General features: G+C 48.8%; 1 protein-coding gene across 2 annotated transcripts in view; it reads right to left on the bottom strand.

The window, feature by feature from the left end:
• Positions 1-15,420, bottom strand: part of CDK12 (cyclin dependent kinase 12) — a 59,958-nt gene that overhangs the window by 32,337 nt on the left and 12,201 nt on the right. For both annotated transcript variants that reach the window (XM_056863174.1, XM_056863175.1), the window contains exons 2-3: positions 13,398-14,273; positions 11,753-11,929 (exon numbers count right to left, since the gene is read on the bottom strand). In XM_056863174.1, coding sequence (XP_056719152.1) covers positions 11,753-11,929; positions 13,398-14,273 — 1,053 coding nt within the window. The remainder of the gene's footprint in view (positions 1-11,752; positions 11,930-13,397; positions 14,274-15,420) is intronic.

Below are 15,420 nucleotides of genomic sequence, written 5' to 3'. Positions count from 1 at the left end.
CCTGCTCTGAGGTCAGAAGGGCATCCTGCAGACTTGTGGCGGGTTTTTATCACATGCCCAGGGAGGAAGACCAAAACCTTCCTGGGCGGGAACTGCCCTGATAAGCCTAGTTTCTGGACTTACCGAGCTAAATAAGAGGCAGGGAAATAACAGGACAGCCACGGAAAAGGCAACAGGTATATGTGTCAAGAACATGAATTATAAATCGTGTGGAACAACTCAACATCAAATTGTTTATACAACATGCATATATTGAGAAACAAGGAGGAGAGGACAAGGTCCTTCATTCTGATTATCAAACCGGTATTTTGTTAGCTCTTAATGAATTACCACCCTTCATGCGTACGGGAGAAGTTGCAGAAGTCTTGTCTAGTTCTTCTCCAGGCGGGCAAGATGCCCTTCTGACCTCAGCAGATGGAGCCCTCACAGTAAGGCTCGGTTCTTGCTCTGAGGGAAGGGCATCTTGCAGACTTGTGGGATCTCTAAGAGCTTCCAGACTGGGTGGGACTTAGACATCCTCCAAGATGTGCTGCAACACCCTTCGACCAAACGCCGCATCCTCAGAAGCAAAAGTATTGATTTTGTAGTGCCTTATGAAGGTGGATACAGAGGACCAGGTGGCTGCACGGCAAATTTCTTCTAGTGAAGCTTGCTTCTTGAAGACTGCAGACGTGGCCGCACTGCAAACTGAGCGTGCCGTGATCCCGGTAGGCACCGGGATACTGCTGGCCTTATAAGACTGCAATATATTGCTGTACAGCATAACTCAAGGCTGTTCGTGACATCTTTTTTCCCTTGTTGGGATTGGTCAGAGAAATGAAGAGCGCATCGGAACATCTGAAATCTGCAGTTTGCCTAAGGGTCCTTCGAAGGTCCAAACTGTGCCACTCCTTTTCCTTAGGAAGTTTAGGATTAGAACGATGGCAGATGCAATTTCTATCTGTGGTGGAAGATGGAATTCGCCTTGGGAATGAAGGTGGGATCGGGCCTCAGGACCACCTTATCCTTGTGGAATATACAAAATCCGTTTCAGGCAGAGAGGGCTCCCAGTTCTGATACTCTGTGCACTGATCTAAGTGCCGTCAGAAAAATAGCTTTCATTCTTGGGAATTTGAGCGGGAGTTCTCTTAATGGCTCAAAGGGCGGTTTTGTAAGGGCTGTTAAGACTAAGTTGAGTCTCCAAGTGGGAAACCAGCGTATGGCCAGAGGTTTGACTTGAACGACTCCTTTAAAAAAGGACTGGATAGGGGGATGCCTGCTCAGTGCATAATAGCCAAAGGAATGACGGTGGCCAGAGCCGCAGCCTGACTGCCTTCAGATTTTGTTTCACCCGATCCTGTAGAAATTCCAAGCTCTTGATTATACCTGGGTTCAAAGGACCTAATAGCTTCCTTCCAGAGGACAAATGCCTTCCAGTGTAAGCACTTGTGTTCACTGAAGTCCAACAGCCACATCAAGAGACAAAAGTCCAAAAGAGTTGGTTTATTGGTAACAGGTATGCAGAGCTTAGAGACCAAAAGGCAGGAACGAAGGGGGATGGGGGTACACTTGGTTATATGGAGAATTACAGACACAGACCTACAGTCACATCATGATTACAGAGGCAGTCTGGAAATACCAAGCTCCCACGGACCTCAGACCCTGGGAAGCTAAGCTAAGCAAGGCAATTGGCAGCTGTGCCAGAAAACAGCCTTGAAGTCAAGGTGAAGCGAGGTGTTTACAGACAGCCTGACATTCTGCTCCCCTCAAGGCCCCCTCCCACGTCGAGGGGCTGGCTTGTCGGGGTAGGCATGATGGAATGCGCGCACCAAACAGGGGGCGGACACATCGCAGGAGCGTACCCACTCGTCATAGGCAGGAGGGAAGTGCTTCCAGCGAACAAGGTATTGAAGAGAACCATGATGTAAGCGGGAATCCAGGATCTTGGCAACTTCAAAATGCTCCTTCCCCCCCCCCCCATCACCGGCTGCTCAGGAGGCGGTTTGGGATGCCAGTTCGGGGCGGCGACATGAGGTTTCAGAAGGCTGACATGGAATACAGGGAGTACGAGCCTCAAAGTCTTAGGGAGGGTCAGTTCCACGGTTACTGGGTTGATTATTCGAGCAATAGGATATGGACCCACAAACCTGGCACTGAGTTTGCTACACGGACGGGTAGACCGTAGATTCTTGGTGGAGAGGTAAACCAAGTCTCCTACGTTAAAGTTTGGACTAGGGGAGCGATGCTTATCCGCTTGAGTTTTGTATTTCCGTTTGGCTCTTTCCAAGTTCTTGACCAGCCAGGGCCAAGTGGTGTGGACAGCTTGGACCAAAGATTCCACATCTGCACCCCCCTCCTCCCCAGAAATATCAACCTGGCCAACGGGATTGAAATCCTGACCATACACAGCAGAAATTCATACATTCTGAAGGAGCTAGAGAAGGCTGTGAGGGGTACGTCTCCGTCACGAATCCGGACTCTGTAATAAGCTTCGACCAAGTCCAGTTTGGTGAAAATGCACCCCTCCTTAAGTTGTCCCAAGATATCCGAGATCAGCGGGATGGGGTAGGCGCTAGTTTGGGTGACTGCGTTGAGTTGTAAGATGCCTGGTGGAAGGTCTGGATTCGATAATGGTGTTGACGACCTCCTCTCTGTAACCGAGCCTTAAATGCCTTTCCCTCTCAATTTCCAGGTGGTCAAGCAAAGCCATTGAGGATCTGGGTGTAGCAGCAGACCCTGGTGCAGAAAGTCGTGAGTTGTTGGGACGTGCAGAGGGTTCCTGGACGGATAGCTCCTTCAGGATTGGGAACCAGGGTCACCTTGGCCAGTAAGGAGCAATCAGGATAACTTCTCCTTCCAGATCTTTCTGAGGACCTTCGGCAGAATTAGGAGTGGGAGGAAGGCGTAAAGTACTCTCTCCGGCCACGGGATGAGGAATGCGTCCATCCCTTCGGCCTCTGGGTGGAAGAAGGAGGAGAAGAATCAAGGTAGAAGATGATTTGCCCCCGATGTGAAGAGATCCACTACTGGACTCCCGAACCTCTCAACTATCATGTTGAAAGTTGCTCTATTGATGGACCATTCCCCTTCTTCTACCACCTGAAGACTCAGCCAGTCTGCTTGCAGGCTGAAACAGCCCTTGATGTGTTCCGCCATCAAAGACAGTAGGTGATGCTCTGCCCATGACAGAATTGTCTCTGCTTGTTGATGTAGTCTGGAGGATCTCATGAACAAGCAAGGCGGCAAAAGAGCTAGATGAATTGTTCTCAGCTCCAAGATGTTTATGCGGAGTTTCTTTTCCTTGGACAAAAAGCCTTGGGCTATGTGGTTCTAGACGGTCGCACCCCAGCCCTATAGGCTGGCGTCGGTAAATATCTGAAGAGGAGCTAAGACTAGGTAAGTCTGCCCTTTGTTGAGATTTGACTGGCTGGACCACCACCATAGGCTGCTTCGGCACTTTGGAGATAACAGCACTTTTTGTCCCTTCTTTGGAGAATGTAATGCTGAAGAAGATGGAGCAATTGTTGGTGCGGCCTCGCATGGAACCTGGCCCAGGAAACAGAACCTATGCATGCAATCATTAGGCCTAATAGTTGAGCAAGTGCCATGAGCCGAGAGGATTTGGCTGTGGCCTTATCAGCCATACGTATCTTTGACACCTTTTCCTGGGGAAGGAAAAGAAAACTCCTTCTGGAGTCTATTATTACCCCTAGGTGTTGTAACCTTTGTTTTGGAATTAAGCTGCTCTTTTGTACATTAAAGATGTACCTGTGTTCCCCCAAAATCTGGATGACCCTGTCCGTGTGGGCTTTGGTCTCCTCCTTGGACTGGGCACAAATTAAGATATCATCCAGGTAGGGAAAAATTTGGATGCCCTCCTGGCGAAGGGAAGCTACCAGTGTCACCAGGACCGTGGTGAAGACACGTGGTGCCGAGGCCAGCCCAAATGGAAGGGCCTTGAACTGAAAGTGCCTGTCCACATAGGTGAACCCCAGAAACATGAGGTGTGAGGGGTGTATGGGTATGTGCAGATAAGCTTCCGTCAGGTCTACGGCAGTCATAAAACATCTTGGACGGAGAGCCTCCACTATGGAGGCTCCACCATGCGGAACCTTTTGGGCTATATTAACTTGTTTATTGTATGCTGATGTAAATGCCTAATAAAGTTAATGATGATGATGAACTTGTTTATGTACTTTAGGTCTAAAATTGCCTTCCAGTCCCCATTTTTGTGGACCGTGAAAAAATATGGAGCACACTCACTGTTGTCTTTCTCCCCTGGGAACTGGTTCTATGGACTGGATAGAAATTAGATGATCTATGGCTGCTAATGTCCTGAGCCGCTTTTTGGTAAGAACACAAATTTGTCTGGAGGGGTCCTCATGAAATGTATAAGGCAGTGGTCGGCACACTCATTAGTCAAAAGAGCCAAATATCAAGAGTAGAACGATTAAGATTTCTTTTGAGAGCCACCGTCCTATTTGCTCCCCCCTGCCTGCCCTCACCGGGAGGGCCCCCTCCCCCTCCCCTGCAGCACCAGCGCGGGGCCTGGGTTGGCAGAGCTCAGGGCCAGGCCGGGAAGCGCCGGGCACGGGGGAGGGCTGGCCACACGAGGAGGGAGGCCGTCATGGCGCTGGGGGGCCCGAGGCACCGGTGCCAGCTCGGAGCGGGGGATCGGTCCACCCGCAAGGGGCCGGCCCACGCCTGCCTGCCCGCCAGCCCCCACCCCCCACGCCCACGGGGCAAGCGGCTCACTGGACTGACCACCCCTCCCGAGCCTCAGTCCCACACAGGGACGCAGCCCCAGCGGGGCAGCCATGGAAGCGCTGGCCTGGGAGCTCGCCCACCGCCCCGCTGAGCCCACCTTCCTCTCCGCGGCTCTGGGAGCCCACCTGCATGCCCGGCGTTCAAATGGCCAGCCCGGCCCCTTCCTGCCGGGCTGGCTCCGCCGGGGGCGGGCGCTGCTCACAGCAGACCCTCCTGGCAGAGGCACAGCGCCGCCGCCCCCACCTCCTCTGGCAGCCGAGCGCAGGAAGAGGACTTCGCGAGGGCCGGGTCCCTGCCTCCCCCGGCCCGTTCCCACTGGGGGCTGGAGAGCGGCCCGGTCTTGCGGGAGGAGCAGGCGCTGCTCGCTGCCAGCCCGGCGCACGTGTTGCGGCGCTGTGGTCGCGTGTGAAGCAGCCGCCTCCCGCTCGCCTGCTAGATCCTCCCGCCTGGGGCGCGCTGGAGCCCAGCGGGAGCGCGGCGCCTCTGCCTGGCTGGGCGTGGGGATGCGGAGGAGCAGCACTCAAGGGGCCAAAGAGGCGCATGCAGCTCAAGAGCCGCGGTTTGCCGACCACTGGTATAAGGTATCCTGAGGAAACTATCTGGAAAACCCACGAGTCCAGGTGAGAGAGAAGCCAATGGTGGTGAAAGGCTTGAAGTCCCCCCCACACACACCGCTAGTGACCTGGCATCACTGGCAGGCTTGGAGAATGTATCTCCCTTAAAGGAGTTGAATTGCCGGCCTTGGTTAGACCTGCTGAATCTACCTCCTCCTCTACAAAAGGAGCCCCTCCCGCAGGACAAGGAGCCCCTCCTTTGGTCAGTTCTGAAGCATGGATGGGTGTGGAAGGATCTGAAATTGGGAAAGAAGGAAGAAGAGTTGGTTTTTATATGCCAACTTTCTCTACCACTTAAGGAAGAATCAAACCAGCTTACCATCACCTCCTTCCCTTCCTCTCCTGTCAGAAGCAGGCCATGAGAATGGTATGCGGTAGTGCTGATTGTGCTGCTTCCAGGTGCTGTTGTGCTATTCTGTCCAAGGCCAGTCTATGCCCCGTGTTTAGTCTTCATAGATTCCCATACTGTGGGAATTGCCAAGTACTGCTTCCTGCCTCCTGGAGGGGGGGGGTTGCCTGGGTAACCAGTTATCTCCATTTGCTCTTCCAAATATGCTGTGTACCTTGCCTTTGACCCTTACTAGTGTCCTTTTGAATATGGCTTCTGAAACCCGTCGATTCTACCCAATAAAACTGCTTTTGTGGATTGGTTGTCTGCTGAAGTCTGTTTAATGGGGCCGCAGGACTAGAGCTTACACCTCCCCTCAACAGACAACTTGTGAGATAGGTGGGGCTGAGAGAGCTCTAAGAGAACTGTGACTAGCCCAAGGTCACCCAGCTGGCTTCGTGTGCAGGAGTGGGGAAACTAACTCAGTTCACCAGATTAGCCTCCGCCACCCATGTGGAGGAGTGGGGAATCAAACCCGGTTCTCCAGATTAGAGTCCACCACTCCAAACCACCGCTCTTAACCACTACACCACATTGGATCTCTGGAAGATGACCCCCTCCCATCTGATGGTTTTTGGAAGAGCCTTCTTCTTGTCCTTATTTTCTATGAGATTTTTTCCAACCTATCCTCAAACAACTTACCTCTTTGAAAGGGGTAGGACATAGTGAGGGATTTTGCTTTGAAATCGGTTTGCCACAGGCAAATACAAAGTGCCCACCTGACAGCCATGTTGGAGGCTGCAGCACATGCTGCAAATATCATGGCGTCGAGGGATGCGTCTGCCATAAAAGTGATGGCTTTAAGGAGCCTGTTAAGGCCCTCAGCAATTCTGAGCTTGTCCCCCAGCATGAGCTGTATACTCTTCCTATCCCACACTATGGACGCTCTGGCTATGATGGAGGTAGTGGCTGTGGCCTGTATTGCTAAGGTTGATGCCTCATGGACCTTTTTGGAAAGGATTTCAGCCTTTCTATCCAAAGGGTCCCAAATGGAACCCACCCCGTCCTCTGAAAGAAGACCTGGTGATTACACCACAGCCATGGGGGCGTCCACTATTGGTAGCTGGAACAAATCCATAGCCTGCGGCACCATCTTATATAGCCTCTTAATGTTGGCTGGAAATTGCCTCTTGCCAAGGGGCTTGTCCCATTCTGCTCTCACAAGCCTCTCAAAATACTCGAGAAAGGGAACTGTTTTGTTCTGACATTTTTGGTTTAGATTCCTCTGTAGAGTCTAGCTCTTCATTGAGGTCCGGAGCCAGTAAGGCTTTGGAAAGAAGCCCTTGAAAATCCTCAGCAGAGAAAAGTCTGGGCTGCTGCTCCTATGGGGTCTATGGGGTCCTCTTCCTCTGAAGTAAATTCCCCCTCTTCCCTCTCCCCAGTCAGATTCTATTGGCATACAGGAGCACTCATCTTGGTTGCTAGGCCCAGGGCCCAAGCAGGCCACTGTCACTGAAGAAGAAGAGTTGGTTTTTATAAGCCGACTTTCTCTACCACTTAAGGAAGAATCAAACCGGCTTATAATCCCCTCCCTTCCCACAACAGACACCCTGTGAGGTAGGTGGGGCTGAGAAAGTAAGACTAGCCCAATGTCACCCAGCTGGCTTCATGTGTAGGAGTGGGGAATCAAACCTGGTTCTCCAGATCAGAGTCCACCACTCCAAACCACTACTCTTAACCACCACACCACACTGGCTCTCACCATTGCTGCTTTAGTCAGCCACTGTGTGCCAGATTTCTCTGGGGCGAGTTGTTCCTCCCCTTCCCACTGATCTCTAGGTAGAAAATGAAGTGGGGGCAGGCTACCAGGGGAAGCGCAACCACCTGATTGGAAGGAGAGGGGTTAGAGTCCCTCATGGCCTGCAGGACCTGGAACTGCCTATCTAGGGTCACGTTAACTATTTCTATCACCTCTGAGTGTATAAGGGGGAGGGTGTTCAGGCCTTCTGCTGGCTGAAGGGGGCATATGTTACCGCCCGGCAGCTGAGAGGAAACCACTGTTGCTCCTAGGCAGGCTACCAGGGGAAGCGCAACCACCTGATTGGAAGGAGAGGGGTTAGAATCCCTCATGGCCTGCAGGACCTGGAACTGCCTATCTAGGGTCACGTTAACTATTTCTATCACCTCTGAGTGTATAAGGGGGAGGGTGTTCAGGCCTTCTGCTGGCTGAAGGGGGCATATGTTACCGCCCGGCAGCTGAGAGGAAACCAATGTTGCTCCTAGGCTCGTTCCCCTTTTGCATACAGTAGAGCAGGGTGCTTCAGAAGCCGCCCGCTAAGGTGCTGATTTGTGCACTTTTCCTTGGGCCCTTGCGTTTTGCTCTGCGGGACCACATCTGTGGCTGTTAGAGGCTTTGACTGCTGCTTGCCCTGCCAAAACGACGAGGGTGCGATCGTAATCCTCCTCGGAGAGGAGCTTGTCCTCTGTGTTTCTTTTTTCGTCTGCCATCGTGGCTCGTAGAGCAAAGCGGGGAGGGAGGAAAATCAGGGTGGGATAAGAAGGCAAGCTGGAGGAGACAAGGAACAGACTTACAAGGGACAGATATTTCTATGTAGGCTAGAAGCAGTATTCAAGTAGAAGAGACTAGATAAGGACAGTTTTAGGGAAGAGCGAAGCTACTCTACGACGCTGCTCTCCTTGCAAGGCAGGACAGAAAACTGGGCTATCTGGGCAGTTCCAGCCCAGGAAGACAAGAAGTAAAGTTTTGGTCCAGCCTACCTGGGCATATGATAGGAACTACCTAAAAGTCTGCAAGATGCCCTTCCCTCAGTGCGAGAAGCAGCACTCCTATACGGTAGCAAATCCACTGCTCCACATCTGATCGCCAGAGAAATCCTGTACCCGAGATGCTTCAGCCAACTCACAACAGTGACTGTCTGATTCTTTCTCTCTGCCTCATTCTATACACACATAACTGCACCCTTCCCTCAGCTGGGCGGGCTCAGTTTCCCAAGCTCTAATGGGCAGTTGCATGAAACCATTGGGGAACTATTTCATAAAAATTATCCCCCATTGAGGAAGCAGCTGCCGTAATTACGGAACATTAACATCCTTTTGTCATCGGCCCTGGGTTGGCTGCAGTCCCTTTAAGCCAAGCCCATTCATACCGACTAAGCACTAAGGCACTAAAGTCACAGCCCCTTGAATTGCTGCTTAGTTTTTAGTGGTTTGCTTTTATATTGCTTTGTTCCTGACTCTGGATATTTTGACAGCAGAAAAGAAAGTTATAAGGGCTTCTTCAGTGGTGTCATCAGCCCTGGCTAGAACAGCATGCCTCGCTTCTAGAGAATCGTCTTCTATCTCCTCGTTTTTAAAAAGAAGAGGGGGCCTGAAAACCTATTTTCTACATGGAAACTACACACACCTGTTTAAATGGTTTTAAATCACTTTGCGACATGACTCACTCTTATAAATAATGATGTGCCAGAGACCAGGTAAAACCTGCGTTATGAAATATTAAATGATTACCAATCTGGTTTTGGGTTTAAATTTAAGGAGTTGGTAGCTTTAAAAAAAATCACTTTCTATATGACTTCCCATGTTCACAAGACCAGCTAGTTCCCTTCTGGCCTGGCTTTAGTTCCCTAGGAAGTTTTAGTTCTTCCAGGCCTTGATCTCTATGCATAGTTTAATTGTAAGTGACTATGAAGCTAGGCCCTGAAGTGACTATGAAGCTAGTCCTAGGCTAGCCTGATCTTGTCAGATCTCAGAAGCAAAGTGGGGTCGGCCCTGGAAAGTCTGGGACCATCATAACTGCGGAACCACCTTTCCCGATACACACACACACCGCCCACAGAGTATTGAGCTCAGCTAGTAACAACTTACTGATGGTCCCTGACCCAAGGAGCATCTGGCTGTCCTCAACCAGGGCCAGAGTTTTTCAGCTCTGGCCCCAGCCTGGTAGAACTCTCTAGCAAGTGAGACCTGCAGGACCTGGTTCAATTCTGCAGGGCCTGTAAGACCAAGATGTTCCACCAGGCCTATGGTTAACACAATGACCGTTACATGGCAGCTGGCCTCCCTACCCTTAACCCTATGTTTTATTCTTCCTTTATTTAATAGCTGGTTGTGGTTGTTGTTGTTTCCCTCACCTTTTCCTCTGCTCTTTCCTGCTTGATTATCCCTTCCTGTTGATTATTAGTACGGCGCCTTTCTGAATTTTAGCATGTATAGGTTTTTAAGTTTATAATGTATTTATATTTATTTCTTTTTCTGTTGGTAGCCGCCCTGAACCTGACTGTAGTTGGGAAAGTTTAACACAATTTCTACTAGTATCCACTGTTCAAAAATAACTGTTGATTTTTACAGTATAAAGACTGCCAATATCTAACACAGTTTATTAATATAGATATAACATTTATATTTCTGTAAAGCTAACATACATCTTTTTGTTAGTTATACAAAATACAAAGTAAGACCTAATAGTATGCAAATTCAAAATAATACATTCTCTTATCGGTTTGAAATTTCTAATCAGATTGAAATCTTATTCACTAAAATCAGCTGGTAGTTAATTCATCAGGTAGAGTTCAGAAAGGTCAAAATGCTATATTTTCTTTTTTAGCTTAAAGACTGTAATTCTTAATAATCTATTATAAGATTGAATTCTGTGTCTACTGTCTACTTCGGGTGGTGAGATCACCAGGTAAAGACAAGCTTAAAGATATATGCACATTGTAGCTATATTAATAAACTATGTTAGATATTGAAAACCTTTATACTGTAAAAATCTAGTTATTTTTGAACAGTGGATACTAGCAGAAATTGTGTTAAACACTGAAAATACGTCTATTGTGTAAACCTACAGTTATCTATGTTTTGAATATAAATACATATGTATTTTATTATAGGTACTACTATTTTGTTATTTACCTTCAGTATATTTGGTACCTATACTCCCTATTATTACATCTGTTGTAGTTGGGAAAGGGCAGGATATAAATCCAATGAAATGAAAAATAAAAAATAAAAAGTATTTGGATGGGAGACCACCAAGGAATACCAGGGTTGTGTTGCGGAGGCAGGCAATGAAAAACCACCTCTGAATGACTCTTGCCTTGAAAACCCTACGGGGTTGCTGTAAGTCAGCTGTGACTTGACAGCAAAAAAAGAAAAGAAAAGAACCTGGGCAGAAAGACAAAGTAAAAATAAATAAAATTGCATTGTCCTGACTTCAGCACCTGTCAAAGAGAAGCTTCAATTGGAGTTTAGGAACACCATTAAAATTGCTCAAGGCAGGGAATATCTACTACATAGCAACAGGAATGACCCCACCCCCTGGTCCCAGCTTACAAAGAAATTTACCATTCTGCCCATGAGAGTTTGTGTAGCCCAGTGGCTAGAAGAAAGCATTAGGTCCCAGTAAGTCCCCAGTTGAAAAAAATCTTGCCTCTGCCTTAAACTGGTGATGGTCATGTGCCAAACATTCTTCACCTCAGACTTATATTCACAGCATGGTAATAATGATACTGACCATCCTTACAGGGCTGCCATAAGGACTGCAAATGAATACGAAGTGCTTTGAACAATCTAAAGCACTACAACTGCTATTTATTATTACTACTACATGTCTGAAGAGAGCTTATAGGGATCTGGCAAGCTACTCGTATGGGAAGAAGAGTTGGTTTTTATATGTCAACTTTCTCTACCTTTTAAGGAGAATCAAACCGGCTTACAAGACACCTTGTGAGGGCTGACAAAGTTCTGAGAGAACTGTGACTAGCCCAAGGTCACCCAGCTGGCTTCAGGTGAAGGAGTGGGGAAACAAATCCAGTTCACCAGATTAGCCTCCGCCGCTCTTAACCACTACACCACACTGGGAAGACTTGTTCCTCAGCTCAGATGAGCAGCTACGTTCACAAGGTTGGCACTTCAGACTCTATCCAGCTCTTTCCTTCTCCCCACCCACCCCGAACTTCACAGATCTTCCACAGCAAACAATATTTTGATGAAAGCCAAAATGTATTCTGAACCTTCTGCCAGGCAATCAGGCAGACCTCCTTACTTTGGTCTCTTTCTCAACGGTTGCTGAGGTGGTGTGGCTGCCTTTGGTTCCGGAGACTCAGGAGGTGAAGGGTCTCCACCAGGAAGCTCTGGGGGGAGTGGGAGGTCCATGAGCAAGTGCCGTGGTCTCTGCTCTTTCTCCTTCTTCACGGGTTTTGGAGGAACAATCTCCTTTGGACTAGAACACCACAGAAAACAAGAATGAGCATATGAATTAGATGTACCACTTGTGGTAGCAGATATCGTAACTAACTTCATTTATACAGTGACATGGTCCCTATGGTTCTGAGTTCATTGAAAGGCAACAGCCAAACATCTTCAGGGGTATGGTTAACCCAAGGGCTTGCCACATAAACAATGAGTTTGGTATCTGCCGTAGATTTGAGAATCTGAGTTTTTGATTCCCTCCCCCCTAAACTCAGCATGCAACTCTTACCCTACATGGTCGCAGCCAAAAAGTACCAAAATGAGTTGGCAAGGAAGACTCAGAACATGCAGGAAGGCTGGTCGGGGCTTCCAGTAACTAATAACATGGGAATCTCAGGGCCACGGCAGCAAGAGTTAACATACGCAACAAAATGGAAGGCCCAGATTTGAACGAATGAATGAATAAGTTAACTGAATATGCGACTATGGCACCCACAGGTGTATACAGGGTAAGCAAGAGCAACAGGGACAGGAAACACCCACCCCGAGGGAGATACAAGAGGCTGCACCAGAAAAAGCAGAGCTGCCTTACATCATGCAAACTGATCAGCCCTCTCATCCAAGTCCAGAGCTGATGACTTGGACTGAAGCCTGTACCAGATCTATACCTGACATCCTTTACATGGTTTCTTTGACATCTACATGCTGGTTATAACCTTTAAGACATAATAATTACCTTTAATTACGAGCACCCTTGTAATTATCAAGCCGCTTCTCCCTGAGCCAATTAAACTCCTCAGACAGCCTCCTGCTCAAGATGCCCTCCCTCAGGAGGATCCCCATGGCTACCGCTAGATCACAGGCTTTCTCTACGGCAGGTCCAGCCCTTTGGTACGGCCTACCAGGACAGGTGCCGTAGACGCCGTCACTTGTTACACTTAGGAAAGCATGAAAGAGTGTCGTATTCTAGAGTATTTGGTGGAAGGTGAACTGTCCAGCAATTTGCCTAAATTAATTCTAATTCTCTGTGTTTAACTAGGTGTTTTCAGTCTTGAGTGCTCTTTAATGAGTAATGTGTGCCTTTTAATCATGTAAATGGGACTACCAGAATTTGTTTCCCTGCAACCTGGGTGCTACATAGTTAGCTGCTTTGAGTCCCAAGAGATAAGGTGGGACTGAAAGGTTCGAAATAAACATAATCATGCTCTTTATCACTACATCCCCCATACCTAGGAACCAGAAGCATGTCTCACACGTATCATATACTTAGCATCTTGAGGACTCACAATCTTTTTAAATATTTCCATTACGGCAGCTTCCCCCCACCCCCCACATTGAGCCTACAAGTTTTAGGGTGCCACTGCATGCACCGGATGTTCTGATTTTGCACTCGCACCACAAAATGAGAAGAGCTTTGGATCCTAAACTGCAGCGCACAACATTCCCAGTACTGACCAGAAGAGGCTTTCTCAGCAAAACTCCCACCATGCCCCGCTTACCTCTCCACGTCATCTTCCCCAGGCAGGACAGGCGGGAAAGGGAGCGGGGGCAATGTTGACGTCTTCAGGTGGGGGACAGCGGATGTTACCGAGATGTGCACTTTCGAGGAGGACTGCACAGTGGGTTGAGAGTTGACCTGAGTAGTCAGAGATGTCCTGGAGTGGGCAGAGGCTGGCAAAGATGAAGGAGCAGAAGCAGGGGTGGGCACAGCAGGTGACTGGGCAGGGGGCAGAGGGGGAGCCACCAGCGATGGAGGCAGAGGGGGCAAGGGAGGCGGAGCCTGGGGAGGGGGCGATGATGCTGGCAGGGGAGGTAGTGACTTTGCAGAAGGCAAAGAAGGCGGGGCCTCCTTCTCGGCTGTCTCTGTTTCCATGGGAGTCACAGCTTCCTCCTTGACAATAACAGGCTTCACATCTTTTGTTCCCATTGCTTTCGAGTCTTTCGGCGGAGCAGGCGGCTTCCTCTCTGAGTTTTCCACCACCTTTGTTTTTACAAGATCAGCAGCAGTTTTTGCCTCTGCATTGTGCTGTACCACATTTGCTGGCTCCACATCAGAAGGGCACTTTTCAGGCTTCGTTGTTTTTGTCTTCTTGGCCTCCGATGCCAGCTCTTTAACTTCAGCCAAGCTGTTCTCTTTCCTAGACAAAAAACTAGGAGAGTCCTTGGTCTCCTTCCCATCAACTTTTGCAGCTGCTGCTGCTGCAGCCGCCCTCTCCTTTTTCTTCCTGCTCAGCTCAGCACCCAGACTAGAGTTCAACGGGAGCCGAGCAGGGGAGATGCTGGAATGGCGGCTGCGGGACCCAGATCTCTGCTTTTTGCTGTGAGATGAATGCCTTGAATAAGCAGGACTTCTACTTCGGGATTTCACGGGTTTCCTGTAGAAACAGAAGAGAAAAAATTGAATCCCCAAGATATCGGCGGTTTTTTATTCAAAATGCAAGAGACTAGATCTCATGGTTATACAGATACGCCAGCAGCTACCATCACGATGCACAATAAAGACTTCCCACAGGCTTCACCATTCCCTTCTGCTGAGTTGGAGACAGGGAAAAACTTGCTAGAAAGTCCTAACTAGACTGGTTCTCTCTGCTTCTCTTATACTTTGATAAGTGTGAGCCAAAACATGAGACTGTGTTCACAAAGATCAAATAGCTCCAATTTCAGAAAAAATAATATTTAAATGCATAAGCAGTCTAAAACTGCAAGTGTCTGAGCATGGGGAAAATCAAATAGGTTTAAGCACAAACCTCTTTCCCTAGATTTAAGACCTATCTCTGATGTTAAAGGCTAAAATAATGGTTACAAGCTTGTTGTTCAGACGACATTCATCTCAGTTTTACCTTCTTCCTTCCTCTGGCTGGTCACCTATCTTCAAACCATGTTCCAGTGAGTGTCTCCTTCAGACTCCCCACAAAGTCTCCAGAACATCTCCTTGTATCTGAACCATGTCTGCACTCTCCTCAAGAAGCTTCCTCTTCCCACAAACCCCCAAAACCATTCCTATTGTAAATTAGCAAGGAAAAGAAGGGAAAGACTACCACAGCAAGTATGCTGTAGTGGGGGTCCACAAGCTCTTACTTTTGCAATTCTGACACAGGGTGGTGGGTGCAACCACAAAATGCCTTCTGCAGGAGGGACAGCTGGCCACAAAATGACTGGCTCAGGAGGCGGATACACACACACACAGAAAGACCAAGTGCAAGGGAGAAACTCTTGGTGAGCACCAAGGAAGATATTGGCGAGCACCATGGCACCCATAGGCACCACGCTGGGGATCCCAGAGTTAGTCTAGGATCTAGTAGATCCAGGTTCAAATCCAGGCTCTGTCACATACATTTGCTGGGTGACCTTGGCCCAGTCACACATAGTCAGCCCAATCTACCTCCCAGGGTGGTAGTAAGGACAAAACGGAGAACGATGGAAGCTGCTTCAGGTCCCCAATGGGGGAGAGAAGGATGTAAATGAAGTAAATAAAGAATGGAGGCTCAGAAGTCCCCATTCCTGTCAGCCCACCTGTCATAA

This window comes from Euleptes europaea, chromosome 18 (assembly GCF_029931775.1).
Source record: "Euleptes europaea isolate rEulEur1 chromosome 18, rEulEur1.hap1, whole genome shotgun sequence".
NCBI classification, from domain to species: Eukaryota; Metazoa; Chordata; class Lepidosauria; order Squamata; family Sphaerodactylidae; genus Euleptes; species Euleptes europaea.
The sequence above is the reverse complement of the archived record's forward strand: the minus strand, read 5'-3'. Positions and strand labels throughout refer to the sequence as shown.